Below are 21,092 nucleotides of genomic sequence, written 5' to 3' on the forward strand. Positions count from 1 at the left end.
TGATGCTCGCCACTGCGAGCTGCTGTGCTCGCCTCGCGAGCTGTGTAGCACTTGCGGTCTTTTGCACTTTTCTTGGCTTTTTTCATGCTTGCTTAGTGTCTTGAGGTCAAATCCTGCACAATTGGGTAAAGTAAGGCAATTAAAGCGTAATAAGGCAATTATCACTTTTATCTCGGCTTTTCCCTAAATTACTTGCAAAACAAGTAACAAAAGTGCTTAAAATATAACATGAAATTATCACTTCCTAGCACTTATCAAACTCTCCCCAACTTAACTCTTTGCTTGTCCTCAAACAAAAGATTGAAAATCAAACAAGTTAATAGAACAAGACACAAGTACAAAAGGTTTTTGAAAACATCTTCAGATAAATGATTTAAAAGTGAATGCGTTGGCAAGTCTAAGTTTCCAACTAATCTAAAATTCTACTACTAACATGAGATGAGTCCTAAGTACAAAGTTCATGTCAAATATTTCAAAACAATAATACATTTATTTACGAACCACACCTAACACACTTCTTTGCAAGTAGATAAACAATTGAAAACATATAAATGAGGGTTATGAACACACATCCGAAAATCAAGTTAACATTCCAATCAAGTTATGTGTCCATCCAAATATCATTTCAAAAGGCATAAAAACATGGATCAAAAGGTCTTTGAGGGTTAAAACTTGGCTTGGCTACAAAAGAAATGTCATATGTGGGGCAATTGAAATCAAAAAGCCTATCAAAGAGGAACATTCCTTGTATCAACCATTAAAATTCACAATCTTATCTACCAATCATTACAAACCCTTGGTGCTTAAACATGAAGCACTTTGATCTTGACAACTTATTTTCTTTTTGGATTTTTCTTTCTTTTTCTCTTTTTCTTTTTCTTTTCATGTACACATTGCTTTTCTTTTCTTTTTGTATTTACAACAACATGTTGTCTTGATCAAAGATAAATTTACACCATAGTACTTGACATAAGATTTACATCTACCTTCTCTCCCCAACTTGAATCAACAAATACCCTAATTGAATGTTCCTCTACTCTAAGGCAAAAGGGACAAATAACATTGAAATTTTAGGGTTCAACAATTAAAAACATATCAGAGTCCTAAAGTGCGTCAAGAATGAACTGAATTTTGAAAAATTTTAAAGGCAACTTCATCAAGCATTGTGCTTATGAATTGACAGTTCATAATTGATGACTCCGATTCATTTGGCTCAAGTGGGTTAGCAAATACTCGCTCTTCTCACAAGGTAGGCTATTTGTGGTCAAGTAAGTTTCACTCATTAACAAAAATGTGCCTTGATCACTTCCATGCCTTCACACAATTTAAAACAATTATTGGATTTAACATAAAACAACCGAGTTAATCAATGAAAGCCTGTCTCCTTGCATATGTACAAACATTTGAGGTTTCCTCACTTTAGGCTAGTACTACGTGGTTCACAAACAAATAAATTATTGTAAAGAACTAAATGAAATGAAATTTGCACAAAGTACTCGTTCCATATTCGAGTAAAAACCTAGAAAAACTGGAAACTTGTACCTTGGCTTTGTGCTTTAATCACAACTATGAATCATTATCAATCATCTGCGATTTGAAATTAAGCAAGAGTGATACAAATGAAGCTTCCATGATTCTCAAAACAAAATGAAGTACTTAATCAACAAAAAATGCTAACACATTATTCAACATAAAACATAGTACTAATAAAACAAAATACGAGTTCATGTGCCAAAATGAAACAAACAACAGAAGCAAACTAGTGTTTAAAGGTATCAAGAAAGAAAACAAAAAACTAAACTATGCTTGCTCGCAATTGCGAGCTGTTTTTACTCGCCATTGCGAGTTGTGTCAGTTCAGGATTCTGCTCTCTGTTTAACTTCTATTTTTGCTGTTTTGATGCATGCACATGACTCCTAGACTTATTATGCATTAAAACAGTAAATGAATTGGGTTGCCTCCCAACAAGCGCTTGTTTAACGTCGTTAGCTCGACGCCTTTTTCGTTAGGGTGGCCAAACTGAGACGGACAACACATCATCCTTTGTGTTCCTTCTCTGTGGGAGGAATTCCATGAACTTTAGGAACAAAAGATTTGGAGTCCATGACCTCCCTAGCTTTGGTTTGAACAAGGCGTTAATTTCATCAATGACTCGATCGATTTCTACCTTGTTCATCTTCTTCCCTCTTGTTACCATTAAATCTTCCTTGATTAGTAACCGTTCCTTTTTCTCAACCACCGTTGCTTCTTCAATATCAACAGTTGTAACTACCTCATTTTGAACAACAACTTCTTCAACAATCTCTCCGACTCTCTCAAACATGTTTGGATTATTTTCTTGTTCTTTAAGAGTGGATTGATTGTTGGCTTGGTTATCCATGATTTATGCTTGAATCAACCCAATTTGAAGTGATAAAGTCTTCAATCTTTGGTTGGTATCTTGCATGTTTATCATGGATTGTTGCATGAAGACATTCAAAGTATTTTCTATCACCTTGTATCTCTCATCTTCATAAGAATGTTGCTGATACTGAGGATAGGATTCATACTCGGGTGGAGTATAGAAGTTGAAGCAACCATGATCAGCCATGATTTTGGCTAGGTGGTGATCCTAAAACGGAAACAACTAACAAGAAACTTTTCATTGTTTATTAACAAGGGGTTAGTACAAACAACTATCAAATAAAGAAAAATATTTACGGATTATATACAAATGCTTAAAACGATAAATCAATCGTTCTATCTATGATAACTAAACACCATTCCCCAGCAACGGTGCAATTTTGATGAAAGTCGTTCTTAGCATCAAACAAGATAAGTATTTTTGTATCGTCTCCACAGGGAATAGTGCGTTATCAAAGACAGTTTAACATCAATTATCATTTCAAGTATTAAGAGTACTTGTTTGTTTGAAATGAAATGTAACTAGCTAAACTAATTGCAAAAAGTAAAAGTTGAGATAAATAAGGATTGAAACTTGTTAGGAGTAGCGTTCTTTAACCAAGCGTCACACGTAACCAAATGATCCATACGAATTCTAGCTTTATAAACAACATTATCACAATCAATTCTAAACTACCCTTCGTGTCCAAAGTGATATAATTATTTCTAAGTTATTGTTTAAACATTCGTGTCCAAATCCCTTAAACGATAACAAAGTCGATCGGATAACTTAATCGACCGTGTCCAGCCTGATTAAGCATCCGAAAGCATTAAACTCTTGATTATGGTGATTATCACAAGATTAACAAAGTTGTCAAAGAAGTTAACCTGAGATATATTGCTACTCTAGCTCTAGATTCAAGAGTTTGTGTCCAAATCATCTTGAATCTTATTGAAAGCATTAACACAAGAATAACAACAATATTGAATATAAATTGCTAGAATCATATATTGCAAGATCAAAAGGATTACATGTTTAGCAAGATCAAGTACCTCTCATCCTAACAAAGAGTGTTTAGCTACACATCATCATGGAAGCCTTGCAAGGAAGGATTGAAAAGGAAGGATTCATTACACTTGTGATGTCTCAACAAAGAAATAAAGATCCAACTTCCAAAACCACTATCACTCTATGAAGAACTACCCTATTTTCTCTCTAAAAATATCTAAAGGTGAAAAACTAAGAAGAACTAGAAACCCTAGATATTTCCTAAGATATTTACAAAGAATAGCAAGTGGGCTATTTATAGAATTCCCACTATGCTTGAGCTCGCCTCGCGAGCAGCCTTACTCGCCATGGCGAGTTCTGTTTCCTTCACCATTAAGATTCTGCCACGTCACCTTGGGAGGGTCAAACCGCCCTTACTCGCAACGGCGAGTAGATCTGCTCGCCTCGCGAGCAAGAGGGTGCTCACGGCTTTTTGGCTTGAATTTGATGCTCCCCACTGCGAGCTGCTGTGCTCGCCTCGCGAGCTGTGTAGCACTTGCGGCCTTTTGCACTTTTCTTGGCTTTTTTCATGCTTGCTTAGTGTCTTGAGGTCAAATCCTGCACAATTGGGTAAAGTAAGGCAATTAAAGCGTAATAAGGCAATTATCACTTTTATCTCGACTTTTCCCTAAATTACTTGCAAAACAAGTAACAAAAGTGCTTAAAATATAACATGAAAATATCACTTCCTAGCACTTATCAATCACTATTTGGAAAACAACCAAATTCAAGCCTAACCAGTTTGGATGGTATTATGAGAGTTGCACCAAATATTCGAAGACATCAATGTCAAATGGTGCTAATTATATATTCACATGCGGGAGTGATGCTTAATTTCCATTGATTATATGTAACTATATTCACATACATTTTATCCATGTTAATATGCATTAGACTAATATTGCAGTTATTTCCCTGTTTAGCATTTTTCAAATGAGGTGTCAAGAATAATTCTGAAAGGAAAACACAAAACAATCACTCTCATTGATTACCAGACACAGAAAGTATAAGTGTCGCCTCTATGCAATTAGAATCCATTGATTATAAGTATTTAATATGCTTGCTTTTTTTGTTTGCTTGATCACTATAGCCAAATATGATTTAATTTTTTATGATGTCACTTATTTGTTTATAGTGTTTCTTCAATAATTTTCGTGAATTTTGCAGTTTTCAAACTCAGATTCATAACTTCAAGCCTGATAACAAAAATTAGAGAGAAACTCAACGAAGTCCAATATTTTTTTTAGGCCTAAATTGTAACAAATATAAGTTTAAACAAATTTTTAATTTTTTAATAAAATTTTTTTGAAGAAATTCTTTAATAAATTTATTTCTATATCCTTTACCCTTTTTAATTCTTTTATCAATCATCACAATCTCACAAATATTAATCTCTATTCAAGACTTGGTAAAACTTTCATAAATATTTTGATAAAGATTTATAATGTTTGTGAAATATTCATTAATTTGCTCATTTTTCTTTTAAAATTTTTTTTTGTATAAGATACGTTATTAAACCCGTGCGAAGCACGGGTTTGTAACTAGTTTCTCAGCAAAAAGAGATGAAGTTAATTGGTATCAATTGAGAAATAAGAATAAGAAGTTATATAAATTTTGGGTAGCTAAAGTTGATTGATTAGCATAAAATTATAGTAGTATGACCTAAGGATAACATAAAGTAAACATTATCTTTATATGAAAGCAACATTTTCCTCAGGATGGAGACTGTCAAGTCCCTTTCACTTTTACCATAAGAAAAACTTCCTTCAAGTTTTACTTTTTGTAGTCTCTGTTTGGAGAAGAAAAACGCAAAATTGAAGTGATGAATGTCGGCGGTTATGAATCTCTCCATTTATTTTATTGGGACAGAGATACACACAATAAAGTTTAAAAAAATTATAAAATAATTAAGGATGATAGAATCCACTGAATTGTGTCCCGTAAGTGTAGCTCAGTTGGTAGCTACCGCCTACCAGGGATAATTTGTGCAGGGGCCGGGGTTCGAACCCCGGATTCCCCACTTCTCCACACATTATGTGTGTGAATCTAGCCACTAGGCTACTTGACCAAAAAAAAAAAAAAAGAATCCACTAAATTGTAGGATCTATTAAGTGTCTCATTTAAGTTTTATACGGTTGGTAAAAAAGTGATTAATAATGTTGATTTTAATGGTAAAATATGTATCTTTGTAAATAAAATGGTAAAATATGTATCATTTACTAAAATATCATTTTTAATTATAGTTAGTCGAGTGTTTTTAGATGATTGAAATACAATAAATAAGGATATGTTAGTGGAAAAGAATAATAAATGTTATCGATATTACAAAAGAGATAAATAATTTGAGAAAAAAAATTAAGAGAGGACATCTATTTTAATAAGGTTTATGTTATATCTCTCTAAACAGAATGTTATATTTATACTAAAAAATAGAGAGCGTCCTAACTCATATATTGGACAGTAAGCTTAATAAATGATTGGATTCAATTTAGCATTACTTACCCCCTTGCTCATTTTAGTTTTCGGTTCTTAGGAAAAAGAGACATTTGTTTCACATACAAATTGTAATCGGTTCTTTCGATCGATTCGTTCTTTAGTGGAGTTTATGTTGTGAATTCGGACAAAATCACACCAATAAAAACAAAGATGTGTGGAGCAAAGGGAGTGGTAATCAATGAGTAAAGTAGCTTCAAGCAATAACAACAACAAAACAGTTCTAAAACTATGTGTAAAGCAACACCACAAGCATAATCAAAGCAACAAGATAAGAAAGCTAGAATGAAAACAAACACACCAAGATTGGTAACCTAGTTCGGTCCAATATGACCTACTATGGGGGAGAGAGCGGCTCTCCAATCCACTAAGATGAAATTGATACAAATGAGTTACAAAAAATTAGCTTAAAATGAGTTACACCACATATTGTTGATTTAGCTTCCAACTAATAGTCGTGCCATAAAGAGTAAACACAAAACCCGATAAAGATTTTCTTGTGTCCACGTTTCCCACATAATCCGCATTTACATACCCCCTCCAAAACGTCTTTCTCTTAAGCTTCTCTTATGAACTTCAAGCCTCCCTTCAAAGACTCATTCAAATACCTCAACACCCACTTCAAAGCTTGTCGATGCACTATACCCGGATTTGCCATAAAATAACTCACAATGCTAACCGCATAAGCTAAGTTTAGTCTACTACAAACCATTCCATACATGATGCTTCCAACCCCACTTGCATAGGGAGTACTTTCCATCGCTTGTTTCTCATCCTCAGATTGAGGACATTGTTTTATGGACAACTTTGTGTGGTGACCCAAGGGAGTGCTAGCGGTTTTAGAGATTGACATTCTAAAACTCTCCACCACCTTCTTCAAATAACTTAGTTGAGATAAGAAAAGTTCGCCATTATCACGATTCCTTAAGATATCAATTTCAAGAACTCTCTTTGTCGGACCAAGATCTTTCATCTCAAAGTCACCATTTAACTTTTCTTTGGCTTCACAATCTCATCCTTGCTAGAGCTTGCCATCAAGATATCATCCACATATAGAAGAATGACTTCCTCACCCTTCTTTAATATGTAGACACAAGAATCATACCCGCTTCTCATAAAACCAGTCTTCAAAAGAAATTCATCAAATCGTTGATACCATTGCCTAGGGCTTTGCTTCAACCCATACAAAGATTTATTCAAAAGACACAACTTAGACTTGTTCTCCACAAAACCTTCTGGTTGCTCCAACTCGGTACCCAAGCAAAAAAAAGAAAAGTTAAAGAAGAAAGGGTGAAAAAAGATGAAGATCTGTTTATGGTTAGTGTGTTAGGTTGATTGATGAGGGAGATAGAAGACGAAGTTTTGATGAAGTTCTGCAATTTTTTATGAAGTTGTAAGTTTTATGATGATTTTTCTAGGTTTTTGATGAATTTTATGGATTTTTGCTTTTTAAATAAAAAAAGCATAACAATGTTGAGATTTTATAACATAGAAGATTAAATAGGGGAAAAAGGATAAATGATAAAAAAAATGTTATTTGAAATTAATTTATAGGATGAAATGTGTAACTTTGTCTAATAAATATTAATCTCGTGTATAGTATTATCAAACATTACGAGAACCTGCAAAGTCACACGTAAATGACATATAGATGAAATATAATAAAAAAATATTATCTGAAATTAATTTAAAGGACGAAATCTGCAACTTAGTATAATAAATATAATCTCGTGTTCTCTCAAAAAAAATATTAATCTCGTGTATAATATCATCAAACATTACGAGAACCTGAAAAGTCACACGCAAATGACATATAGATGAAATATAATAAATTAATTAATAAATAAGATTTTTTTTTTTAGATAGACGAAATGGCAAAACCATTATAAACTCATACATTCAAGTGGAGTTGTCGGGGTTGGAACCCCGATAAGTCCAACCTAACAATTTCAGCATTTTTCCAGTTAAGCTAGGACATGACTTAACAAGACTTATTTATAAATTAATAATAAATATATGATACTGAAATTGTTTAAAAATATTTTTTTTATTTCAACTAGATTTAAATAAAATCAAAGATATGATTTTAAAGGATATATTTTAGATTCAAATAAAATGAAAGATATGATTTTGAAATTAATTTAATTGATCTGAGAGAAAATATATGGAGTATATTAGAAATACACATATCAAAAGGCGTGCATTCAACTTCTTAAAAGTTGTAATATTCCAATGCAACATTGCTCTATTTAGGTTGTTTAACATGTGCCCTAAGGGCACAAGTTAACATGACCCATTTTTAAAATTAAAAAAAAATCATTAAAGTCAAAGCCCAAAGACCACGACGCAACAAGTCTATACATAGATATATTGAAACGATAACCCTGAAACAAAACTGATCTTGCATCTTCCCTAAATCTTAACCTAATTTCTCCCTCTTGTGTTGAGAGACCAATTTCTCCATCGATGGCACCTCTTTCAGAAAACCAAGGTAGTTAGTTTAATTGATTCACTCTCTTTTGAAACCATAACCTAACCAACAATTCATTCATTCTTCTGTAGGAACACCACAAGTGAAAGCTATGGTTTTTCAGGGAGAACCCTCGACTGTACTAGGTAATCAATGTGTTGTTTTCATTTAATCAATTAATTCAATACCCTATGTTGTGTTGTTTTGTTTAGAAATAAAATCCAAATTCCTTCTTGATTGATTATTGAAGAATGAATGAATGAATGAATGAATGCAGAAGGAACTACTGGCGAGAAGAAGGAGAAGAAAGCATCTAGGGTTATAGGAAGAAAAATAATTACGCCTCCCATTCCGTTTGTTCAAATTCATGATCACGGGGATTATATTGAATCAATATACGAACATTATATAAAAAAAGAAATTTCATTCACCCGGAAACCGCCACCATTTGAACTCATGGTCAAAACACCAAAGAAGCAGCCAGATCTATCTCATTATTCTCGCCCTGAAGCGTTAGAGTTTTACGGCCACGATCATAGCATATGCGAACGCAATATGCTTCGTTTTGAGCAACCGGATGAAGATAGCGAAACGTATTGAGTGATTTAGCAGTTAGCACCACTCGTATTTCCTTGCTTGTGTGTTTTATTATTGAATTCACCTTTGTTAAACATTTCTTTTTTTGACTTTCTTGTCATCTTTTGACTGGTTTATTATGCCCCAAATAAATAAATGAATGAATAACCCAAAACATTTTCTCTCTCTAAAACAATCTTCTCTGACCTCTCTCTAGCAATTTTTCGGTCGCCTCCCTCCCTAACTTATCCAAACTATCCCCCCCTTCAAGATGTAGACCGCTAGCTTGGTGGTGCGACGATGAGCTCCTTCCTCCGCACCACTGTTACTCCCCGTCGACGTGGTGGATCTACTTCCGGCATCCGGCGTGCCTCCGAGGTTTTTACTTCTCTGTCGTCGTTCTCTTGTGTCGTCGACTTGTTCTCCGGATTTGGTTGTTGTTGTCCAGTCGTCTTTTGAGTTGATCCTTTTGGTTCTTTCGTGTTTTTGGTGTGCTGCGGTGGTTTTGGGGGTTCTCTGTTTATGCCGGCAGCCACGTCTTCAGATGGCCGGCGGCCTTGTGTGTTGGTTGGTGGCTTTAGGTTCGGTGCTGAGTTGGTGGGTTTGGTTGTGTCGTCCGGTGGATCTTCCTTCTCTGTTCAGGTGCTTTATAGGTTGGTTCACGGCCTCTTGGTGGTTCTTGTCTCGGATCTGTTTGGGCTCAGGTTTTGATGTGCTTAGGTTCTGTTTTGTGTTGTTGCTTGTTATCGTTTTGTGTTGTGGTGTGTTATCGTGTTTGTGTTGTTGTTTGTTATCGTGTTTGTGTTGTTGTTTGTCGTGTCTCTGTAAGTTGCAGCTCTTTGAGGTTTGATCCGAATCTGGATTTGGTTCTTTTAGTTCAGTTTCATCTGTGTGGATTTTATTCGCCGGATGTTGCTCGAAAGAGTTTGGTGCGTAGTCACTCCGTGCTGGCGGTAGTAGACGTCAACCGTACCTATTGAACTATTGCATCCTTCGCTCCTCCATCACATTTGTTTGGCGTGTTGTTTTCTGCCTCGGGTCTAGGGTCGAGGCTGTTTAGATCTCCCTCAGCCTCTTGGTGGTTCTCTGCTCAGTTGTCTTTCTATTTTGTCTGTGTTTGTTTTGTTGTATTTGTGCTCTAGGTGTTGTGTTCTGTCAAGGGTCTAGGGTCGAGGCTATCTAGATCTCCCTCAGCCTTTTTGGTGGTTCTCTTTCTTCTTAGGGTCGGTTTTTGTGTGTTGTCGGGGCTGTGTTTTGTTTGTGTTGTCGTTTTCTTCCTTCGGAACCTTGCTGGCGGTGTTGGTTCTTTGAGGAGTTGTTGTTATGGGAAACAACATTTTGAGGGTGCTGGTGGTGTTGCTTTAGGGGTTTTTGGTGTTTTTATTTTCTCTTATGATGTATTACTTGGAATTTAATCCCCTTATATATATATATATATATATATATATATATATGAGACAGGATCCGTTGACACCTGGTGTCAACGGATTCGTTGACACCAAATCTCAACCGTTGATTTTATTTAATCAAAGGATAATAATAGTGCCTATATTTTATTTCCCATGCATCCTCTTTTTTAATCACACACTATTATTGTTTTCCTCTCATATCTACTTTAGTGCAACAAAGACCATCTCAATTACAAAAACATAATCGCACACTATTATTCATGAATTATCACAACAATAATTGATCCAATTTTGCCATGGCATCTCTAAAGAATTACAGATCGAAATAATTGATTCATGAAACACATGATGAAAGAGGGTGAGAGTCCATATTAAACCTACCATCTCAAATTGAAAACAGCACAATTTTATTCGTTGTTCAAGGAGTTAAAAACCTAATAGCATCTTTTGAGTCAATTGTTAGTAGATGAAATTTCCAGAAATTTAATTAAAAAAATGAATAAAAAAGTGTCGATTGATCTATGTCTACTAAAGTGTTGATTTTATCTATCACAAGATTCAAAAGGCAATCCAACATCATTGTGATCCTCTTTACAAGTTTATTTCAATTATTCATCATATAATAACTACCATGAATATGAATCTTACAATCTTTTGTTGTTATAAGCATCCATTTAAATAACGATTAAAAAAAAACCTCCATTGCCATGGTAATTTGTCTGCTTGATATACCTCCATTCATCTTTACCAATACAATAATCCATATAATAAACTTGCACTTAATATCATAAAGAACGAGATCTTTTTCTTTGAATAATCATAAAGAATGAGATTTGTTTTCCAAATGTAAAGAGCGAAATTGAAGTATACCAGAAGGGTTCATGATTCCTTGATTTGATTAATTATGAGCCATTGATTAAAATGAAATGGAGGGCTATGGTTTGGTGTCAATGAATCCGTTGACACCTGGTGTCAACGGATCCTATCTCTATATATATATATATATATATATATATATATATATATATATATATATATATATATATATATATATATATATATATATATATATATATATATATATATGATATATTTTGCCATTAAAAAAAAATGAATGAATTGTTTTCTTTCTCAATATGTTTATTATGTGTGTCTCATTCTTTCTCTTGTTACAATCTCCAACTCTCTGTGGACGGAGGATTCCGTGTAGATTCAATAAAGCATACAGCAATGGAAGAGTAGGTATTCACATCCAATCAAAATAATAATTTAGTCATATGATACCTATTTGTCGTCATAGTAAGCATCTATATCAATTTTAAAGATGTTATTTGGTTGTTTACTTCAGGATAAACTAAATACAATTTTCAAGTTACTTAGCCACTTCAAATATGTTTCCTCACTAGCATCATAGATTCCCTAACAAGTGGTGGACCAAAAAATTGATCTGTATCACCACCAACATCATCACCTATTGGAAGCCCTTTGTTCCAATAGGAAAATTTTAAACACAACACAAACACTGTTGGTGGGAATTAAAAATGTAAAAAAAAAAAAAAATGTAAACAAACAAGTTGCTGAATTTGTGATAGGCAAGGTTAATATATGAAATTGTATTTTATGTCTAACAAATTAATTTTAAAGGGAGCCAAGTTTGGAACCCTTGCAACCCAGAGCTTTCAATTGTACTTGTATTATGATCCTAGGCTAATTTCAAACCAACTAAATAAAGGAGATTACCAAGGGTCACACAATAAATATTATCAACAATTTCAACAGTGAACCCACTTGGGTTAACATCGGTTAGATTAGTTTGTCTTTTAAAAAAAAAAAAAACAATTTCATTGAGAGTATGTTTAATTCCCCCAATAAAATTTACATACTAAATGTTGCGAATTGAGACATTATTCAAACCCGCACACCCAGAGTATATCAAATGTCCAATGAAAATTTGCAACAAAAAAAAAATCACCAAAATAAATTTGCACTATCATTCATTTTTCTTAAGGGAAGGAGCTATCATTCATAATACCTTTCAATAAAAGGACAGAAATTAAAGAAAAGGACAGAAAAATACTATCTTTTAATAAAAGGACAGAAATTAAAGGAAAAGCAGGAAAAAAGGCTCCCACTTGAAATGAGGGACTGAAGTGGAGATATATGTGGTTTAATTTGGATTAGTTCTGCTATATCGAATACCGTGATTGGGAATCAAAAAAGGCTCCCACTTGAAATGAGAAAAAACAGAAAAATACTATCTTTTAATTGCTATATCGAATACCGTGATTGGGAATCAAAACTTGACTCCTGTGCATATTTTCATTTTGTTTATCTATAAAAAAAAAATAGCAACTAACTATAATAAATCAATACAACATTTCATACTAGTAAGAATTTGATTTGTTTCTCTAAAAAAAAAAAATTGATTTGTTATTTGTCAAAAAAAATTGATTTGTTCGAATTTTTTTTAATTGATATACAGTTACTTTTTTTTTTATCAGTATAGATTTATTTTTTTTGACAAAAGTAAATGATATTCATTCATTCAAATTGATAGAGTACATCAATACAATACAAATTCAAATTCGCTAAAAACAAAAAGGATGAACCTGTGAACAAACTCACATCATCCATGTTAATAGCATAAAACGGCAAAGTATCTATGCCTACAAATATAACTAATAAGACTATATTCAAATCTCCGGAATACTCATGCCTCCAGATCTGCAACGTTGACGACGCCAAAGTCATTGTCATTGATTGGATCTGCACTTGCTCAAAGCTAATCTTTCAACCTGAATCAAATAAACACCGCACTAAGACAGGAAATCAAAAATGCACCGCACAAAGACGGGAAATCAAAACAAACAGAGTCGTTCAGAGACGACAAAATCAAAAAAACAAATGAAAGAAAACTGAAAATATGTGAAATCACTTATTCAATTAGAATAGAAGGAAAAACAACTCGGAGGAGTGATTTTTGGGTCAAAATTGACCCTAAATCACCCCTCTAACAAGAAGAAGAAGAAGAAGAAATGGGTGACGGCTAGGGTTTGAGAAGGAGAAAAGAGAGAGAGTTACCGGTATAGATTTGATCGACACTCCTAATTCATAGATCATATTGAGATGAACAAATTATGATCAGGACCTTTATTGAGATTTTGGTGGCCTACGGGCGAACCTACAATTTAGGTCCTAACTAATAAGCATATATAAAAAATAATAATTTAATTTCAAAGTGTGAAAATAATTTTCTTGAGGATGATAGTTTTTATTACGTTAGGAAACGTGATATTTAATTCCCTAATATGTTTTTTTTTTAATTAAAATGTATATGGTTTTAGCATTTTCTAATATATATTTTTTTACTTAATGAACCCTTAATTTTATATTTTGGGGCCCAAATTTTAAACTTATTTTTTGGGCATAGGACAGTCGTCCTCCTCGCCCTACCTCAGATACGGCCCTGATTATGATATAAGTAACTATATTTCCTTAAAAGATTTGTCGGCAAAAAGAAAATGTGATGAAGTTAATTGGTATCAATTGAGAAATAAGAATAAGAAGTTATATTATTTTTGGGTAGCTAAAGTTGATTGATTAGCATAAAATTATAGTAGTATGATCTAAGGATAACATAAACTAAACATTATCTTTATATGAAAGCAACATTAATTTTCCCCTGGATGGAGACTGTGAAGTCCCTTTCACTTCTACCATAAGAAACACTTCCTTCAAATTTTACTTTTTGTAGTCTCTGTTTGAAGAGGAAATACGCAAAATTGAAGTGACGAATGTTAGCTGGATCACTCCCCTATATACTGGATAGCAACCACCGTAAATGATTGGAATCAATTTAGTCTTAATTATCCCTTGCTTATTGTAGTATTTATTTTTTATGTCCGCCCTCGTGTTCTTAGAAAAAGACGTTTGACCGCGAAGTAAGTATAATCTGGTAAAAAATTATTTTATATTATATAAAAATTGAAGTCGATTCTCTCGAATGATTCGTTATTTGGTGGAGCTCATAACCATTTGAGTTCTTATTTTAGTATTTTCTAATTAAGCTTAATTTGTTGGATAATTTATTTATTTATTCTTTTAAATTCTATGGTATCATTCATTTTTTTTAACAAAGTTGTGTATCTAGTTTAAAGTATTAACCAATTATTAATTGTTTGGTTTAAGGAGAGAAAGAAAAAAAATCTCTTGTACTATATAAATAAGTTCATGAACGAATGAATCTAATGATAAGGTGGAAAAAGCCAAGCTGGTTGTAAGGATTAGGACTTAAAAGAAAAGGATCACGGTTGTCAAGTTGTCATTATCTACTGAGATCATTCTTCAATAACCACCAAAGCAAAAGAGCAGGCAAACCTCATTCATACTTTTATTTCATTTTTTTGAAAGGACAATTTGCGATAACATCATTTAGATGTCGGCTTCCTTAACCGAAAATTCCCAATGCAAAGAAAAACATATAAATGTGAAATGAAATTGTAATGTAAGTAGAAATTTTGAGTAAATAATGTGAATAAAGTTAGTTAGAAAACACCCATAACACTTGAAAAAAAAAATTTATTAGAGACGTGTTAACTTGTGTGCAAAGTATACGTAATTGTTATCTTTGTTACACTAAAAAGTGTCTGAAAAACACATGTTAACATTTTTCTATTTGGTATTAGTAGAGTTAGTAGGTTGAAGAGGAATTTTGTAGAAGTATACTCCTATTTGATTGTCATTGTCAATTTGTCATCACACTAATCTAATTGAACAATATATTAACTAAATTCTAAGATCTTAACTATTTACTAAAAAAAATTATTTTAAATATTAATTGATATAAATTTTACTATGAATTAAAAATGTCCTTTTACGTCATTTTACATTAATCAATTAGTTGAACCATTAATTTTACCAAACACTTCAATTAACTTATCAACTACCAATCATTAATCGTCAGCTATTCGTTATCAACTACGAGTCATCATCTATCAGCTATAAATCATCAGTTGTCCGTTAATTTTACCAAACAGAACCTTGGTATATTGGAAAAAGAACTTTGTAGAAGCATACTCAGATGTGATTGTCATTGTCAATTTGTCATAATGATCTAATTAAACAGTATATTAATTAATTAGTGGGCAGATTACGGACGTGAGTCACAAAATTCTTTTTATTTCAACGAATTATTTAAAGAAACGATTCAACAATTCTTCTACAAGGTCCCTCCAATTGAAGTCCCCATCAAAGCAATGTCCTTTTGAGCAAATCAAATAAATCCACTTTCAATCAATCTGCACGTTAAAGAAACTTTACTAATATACATCATTTTTCTTTTGGAACGGCACTAACTTATCAAAATATATGGTCTCGGTATAGGACTACATAACATTTATTCTTTGAAGTAAAAAAAGGAAATATAGCATTTATTCTTTAGCTACTCCCTCATGTATATAAAGATTGGTTGTTCCAATTAACTAGACACCGTTATTAATTTGTTGTAATTACAAAAACAAAGACTACTCAATGATTTTGATTATTATGAAATCAAAGATGATTGATGATGAAGGACGAACCACCAAGAATAGTAGGTGTAGAGTGACGGTTGCATGCATGAGTAGTTGGGCACTAGTGACATATTTAGCAAATGAGATCACATAATTGTGCAAGCAGTTGCGTTGTCTTCACATAAATATTCATCACAACGACTCACATAACAAGGTCTGCCACCACCATAACTATCATATACTGGTCTTCCATAATACCCATCGTAACAACTTATTGGTGGTGGTGGTGGCCCACCGTAACCTTCAAAGCATGGCCCACCTCCCCTGCCTTCATAGCATGGCGTACAACACACTCCAATTGGAACTGCTATAGGTGGTGGACACGCCGGAATATAAGGTGCTGGTTCCGGCATAGGCTGCGGTGGCGAAGCGGGATTTTCTTTTGGCTTCTCAGGTTGTTTTGGTGGTTCAGGCTTTGGCTCCGGTGGCGGAGGTACATGCTTTTCTTTGGGTTTCTCAGGCTCTTTGGGCTTTTCAGGCTCCTTGGGCTTTTCAGGTTCCTTGGGCTTCTCAGGCTCCTTTGGTTTTTCAGGCTTTTTTGGCTTCTCTGGTTCTTTGGGCTTTTCAGGCTCTTTGGGCTTGACGGGCTCCTTGGGCTTTTCTGGCTCTTTGGGCTTGGAAGGTGGAGGGGGTTCGACAATTTCTATGCTTTTGATGGCACCACAACCTTTGCAACAAATCTTGTCTCTGATCTTCTCCGGGCTACAACAAACCACTGTGATTGTCACGATGTTGTTCTTCTCATCGTACACCTGGTCTCGAATTTCTCTTGTTCGCAAATATTTACAAACACCAAACAACAACAAAATCAACTCAATTTGATATCTTCATACAATAAATAATATTTTCATTAATCCATATATAGGCACGCAAATTTTCGGTGCCAAAAAAATAAAACTACCATTAGATCTAATTAAATAAAATTAGTGATGAGAGACTAACGAGGAAATTTGCAGAGAACTTTCTTGACTTTTTTGTAGCATTTAGCGCACTGAAGATCAACCTTGAGTTTCATTATGGTCACCTGAATAAAAGTGATCGATCAAGAGAAGGATCCATCAAAACTATAAGATAAGATTATTATTTTGTACATATATCTAAGTGATCATGGCATAAAAGAATATTGCAATTCAATCAATCAGATAGAAGTAACACCAGCCAAGAACGACCACTAAAATAAAATTTGTACCATAAAAAGAAAGTGACCACAAAAAGTATTAAGTAGCAATTTATTAATTTAAAACTGAAAATATGAATGAGTGAGATTAAAATTTAGTACATCCCATATCGTACCTTAACCTTTTCCTTTTCTCCCATGGCTATGGAATATTCTAGAATTTAGAGCTTAGATCTGTGGAAGGGATGAAAAAAATGATGGAGAATTGGAATAAGGAAAAGATGAGTCAAGTAGTACTGAAATAGAGAAAGAGGGAAGAAAAAAAAGAGACCGTGGAAACTTAAGAACGCAACAGCATAAAAAGCATGACCAATAAAAAGGTTACACGTAGTGATACGATGTTGGATCACGTCAAGATTGTCGTCACATGAAGATGCTGGAAGAGTGTTCAACGCTAGCTGCCGGTGCTTAATGCTTTACAGTGATAGATTGCCAACTATGGAATGCAGCTGTACCGTATTCATCGTATGTGTTACCTTCATTCACACTCTACCCCGTTTCAATCTTAATTGGCTAGCATGTGTTTGGTTGTGTGATAGAATTGATTATGTAGAATTGATAGAAGTGATTTTGTTTACAAGGGATTTTGAGAAAGTTATATGTGTTTTGATACATTCGTGTAAAACTGGGTTGAATTGTAAATTTGTGTGTGAAGATCATTTCTAAGATCAAAAACTACAAATTCTAACTTCAAGTAGAATCAATTCATGATACAGAATCAATTATAGTTGACAACAACCAAACAAATCAGAATATACATCTAAAATTAATTATGGTTCTTCTAGAAGAGGAACCAAACATATACATAATCTTTGAATAGAATCAAATTGTAAATACGAACTCTAAATGAATATTTTGTTTGTAGTTTTACGAAATAAATTGATCAACGAATGACATATCTGAATAGCAAATATAACTAATAAAATGATTTGTAAAAAAAAAAAAACAAATAAAATGATCAAAATGACAAAAAACTGTTTGAGTATGTGCTAGAGACAATAATGTCACCCTCTCACACACTCAATGACTAAAATTGATGTTTACCCAATTTTAATTATCTTTGCATGTGTTCAAAGTCATTTAGGGTTGAGTACAAACTTGTGACTCGTCCCAAAACCGAGATAACTTCTAACGCATGCAAGCTTTCGAGCGGGTGATTAACAACTCCCATAATACCATTACTCGGTCACCGGCTTGTAGTGACTAAACATGAGATTCGTTCGGATACCAGATCAAAGGATTTTATTGTAATATTGGAACCTCTAATGTTATTTCTACTGAGCTTTAGGGTATTTACTTTGGTCTTAAACTTGCTTGTGATATGGGTATTACTTTACTTGCGAAATGTGATTTGTGATTTACAAGATGTTATACAAATTATTTGATACACTTTATCTCACATTGCGGCTTTTCAGCCCCTCTTACTGGACATTCTTTGCCTTATTCATCTTCCATCAAAGTATTTAATTGTAATATTGAAACTTCTACTGTTATTTCTACTGAGCTTTGGGGTTTTGATGAGTCTATATTTAGTCTATTTTTATGCATTATTTAGTTTCGTTTTAATTAGATTTAGTTTTTTTTACTTAAATATTATTTCCTTTTTGAGATAGTTTACTACAAATTGCATATTTTATATTTTAGGAACGAATATATGATGGAAGGCGTCTTGGAGCAAAAGAAAGGAGTCTGGAGCTGATTTGGAACGAAAATACAAAAGATTCAGAACAAAAATATAAAGCCCCCAAGTCAGAAGCTTGGCACGGCCCGTGCCAACATGTGGCACGGCCGTGCCACCTCTCAGGATGCCTTTTGCTGCTTTTGCTTGAAGCCCAAGTTACCCTGTTTTAGTTTTACCGAATAGCCCTTGTAGTTGCTTAGATTTTAAGTCAATTGTAAAGCTATAAATAGAGTAGCTCTCCATCACAAATATTCATCTTTTGTTCTTGGAATAAAAGTTCACTTTTATATTATTGTTCTTTTACTTTATTGCTTTCTCTCTTCTTCCCCCATGTCTACAATGAACGTTAGTGAGTAGACTCTTCTTTGTCTTGGGATTGTTGGAAAAGTCTAATGACATAATCCTAACAAACCAAGCTTTAACCCTAATTCTATGTAGCCGTACTTTCTAATTTAGATTCACCGTTTTAACATGAATTAACAATTATCAAACTGTGGAAGCGAAAGCGGAGGGTTTGATAATTGTTAATCCATTATCCCAAACATCAATTCATAAAGCGAGAGCGGAGCTTTGATGTTGGAACAAGTGAATCTAGACAATAATTGCAAGACAGTGAAATAGTCCTTGCAATTATTGAGACACAGGTAGTTTCAATCCTTATAAGCATCTTCTAGTAATCAAGTCAGCGAAATAGGCTTGGTTACTAAAAGTAAACTCTCACCGGACTTTCATCGGAAAGGTGAGGGGCTAAAGGGAAACCGGTCTTAAGAAATTACGGTGTAAACCATGGAATTAGAAGTTAAAGTCTTGTCTAGTGAAAGATTTGTTATTATGACAAACCAATAATCCCAAGACTCTTTTATTATTATTGTTATTTACCTTCAGCAATTAAACCCCTTTTTATAAGCTTTCTTCTCTTCTAATCATTCTCTAAAAGTTGATTGAATTCACAACTCCCTAGCGGAACGATACTCTTTCTTACTACTATTACTTCGATAGGTCGTGCACTTGCGGTTTGGCTCTATCAAGTTTTTGGCGCCGTTGCCGGGGAGTTGTTGTAATTTGATTAACTTTTTAATAGTGGTTAGACCAAAAAAGAAAAAAAAATCTTTTGCTTTATTTTATTTTATTTTATATATTTCTTTCTTTCTAAAAAAAATAAATATATCTTTTGCTTTATTTTATTCTATTTTATTTTATATTTTTTTTTCTCTTTTTATAGTTCTATCGAAAAATATATATATATATATATATATATATATATATATATATATATATTTCTATTTCTTCTTTTTCCTTTAACTTCTTGGGAAGATAATAACGATATGACTAAGGAACGCTCTCTCAAAGAGTATGCAATCCCATCTTCAAAAGAGTCATACGATGCTATTGTGTACCCAACGGTTGAGGACAATTTTGAAATAGAACCTGCACTTGTTCACTTAGTGCAGTAAAATCAATTTTTCGGATCACCCACTGAGGATCCGAATTTTCATATTTCAACCTTTTTAAGACTCAGTGGAACCTTGAATGCAAACCAAGAGGCCGTAAGGCTGCACCTCTTTCCTTTCTCCTTAGGGGGTAGAGCTAGTGATTGGTTTCATTCATTGGAAATTGGTTCTATCTTTTCATGGCAACAAATGAAGCAAGTTTTTCTTGCCCGATTCTTTCCCTACTCTAAAACCATCCAATTAAGGATTTAAATCACACAATTCACTCAAAAAGATGGAGAATCTCTTTACGATGCGTGGGAGCGTTTCAAAGAAATGCTTAGACTTTGTCCCCATCATGGTTTAAAGAATTGGCTTATTATTCACATTTTTTATAATGGTCTTTTGTATACCACAAAAATTTATGTTGATACAGCTGCAGGTGGAGCTTTAATGAACAAGAATTACACAGGTGGCTTGAAACTTACATCAAAAGAAGACTCCATAGTTACTCACAGTCAGAGGCTTGAGACTCAAACTTCTCAAGTGCCCCAACAGGTGGCTACTTCCTCTCAATCCTCCGAAGTCCTCCTAGTCCAAACCGAAACCAACCCCAAAAACCATATAAGTGATATTACTCTTAGGGATGGTAAACAATTAGAGGACCTTAAGAACAATGAAGGAGAGATAGGGTGTGATGAGCCTCAAAGTGAGAAAGCCATAGGAGAGAATGAAAAGCCACTTGTTTCACCATCTCATGAGCATGAAAATCCATTAACACAGGGGTTTGATGAGTCCAAGTTAGATGAGCAGTTTAGAAAATTTATTGAAATATTTCCAAACAAATTGCCATCTA

At 33.6% G+C, this 21,092-nt stretch overlaps 2 protein-coding genes and 1 non-coding gene across 3 annotated transcripts; 1 reads left to right on the forward strand and 2 right to left on the reverse strand.

Annotated features, from left to right (window-relative positions):
- Positions 1–8,312: 8,312 nt before the first annotated feature.
- Positions 8,313–9,066, forward strand: LOC146903554 (uncharacterized). The gene is made up of 3 exons (XM_085736116.1): positions 8,313–8,414; positions 8,486–8,539; positions 8,671–9,066. Exons 1-3 carry the CDS (start codon positions 8,390–8,392, stop codon positions 8,991–8,993), a joined length of 402 nt encoding a protein of 133 aa, XP_085592242.1. The 5' UTR covers positions 8,313–8,389; the 3' UTR covers positions 8,994–9,066.
- A 6,589-nt stretch (positions 9,067–15,655) lies between these two features.
- LOC146903555 (Heavy metal transport/detoxification superfamily protein) lies at positions 15,656–17,337 on the reverse strand. The gene is made up of 3 exons (XM_085731700.1): positions 17,242–17,337; positions 16,891–16,972; positions 15,656–16,714 (listed from the first exon to the last, which is right to left on the reverse strand). The coding sequence occupies exons 1-3, from the start codon at positions 17,263–17,265 to the stop codon at positions 16,035–16,037; spliced, it is 786 nt and encodes a 261-aa protein (XP_085587826.1). The 5' UTR covers positions 17,266–17,337; the 3' UTR covers positions 15,656–16,034.
- Positions 17,338–20,494: 3,157 nt separating this feature from the next.
- LOC146903556 (small nucleolar RNA R71) lies at positions 20,495–20,601 on the reverse strand. Its single transcript, XR_015024352.1, has one exon. It is a non-coding gene; the product is annotated as a small nucleolar RNA R71 (small nucleolar RNA).
- Positions 20,602–21,092: the final 491 nt, after the last annotated feature.

Source organism: Medicago sativa, chromosome 8 (assembly GCF_051527215.1).
Source record: "Medicago sativa cultivar Bolivia chromosome 8, Bolivia_mono, whole genome shotgun sequence".
In the NCBI taxonomy this organism is placed as follows: domain Eukaryota; kingdom Viridiplantae; phylum Streptophyta; class Magnoliopsida; order Fabales; family Fabaceae; genus Medicago; species Medicago sativa.

Bases quoted from the DNA above. Each gene is read 5' to 3' on its own strand.
- LOC146903555 (XM_085731700.1), bottom strand. From the start codon at position 17,265: ATGGGAGAAAAGGAAAAGGTTAAG. The intron at 16,973-17,241 runs GTACGATATGGG...ACTTTTATTCAG, and splicing joins GAGAAAAGGAAAAGGTTAAG to GTGACCATAATGAAACTCAA. The intron at 16,715-16,890 runs GTTAGTCTCTCA...TGCGAACAAGAG, and splicing joins AGTTCTCTGCAAATTTCCTC to AAATTCGAGACCAGGTGTAC.
- LOC146903554 (XM_085736116.1), top strand. From the start codon at position 8,390: ATGGCACCTCTTTCAGAAAACCAAG. The intron at 8,415-8,485 runs GTAGTTAGTTTA...ATTCTTCTGTAG, and splicing joins ACCTCTTTCAGAAAACCAAG to GAACACCACAAGTGAAAGCT. The intron at 8,540-8,670 runs GTAATCAATGTG...GAATGAATGCAG, and splicing joins AGAACCCTCGACTGTACTAG to AAGGAACTACTGGCGAGAAG.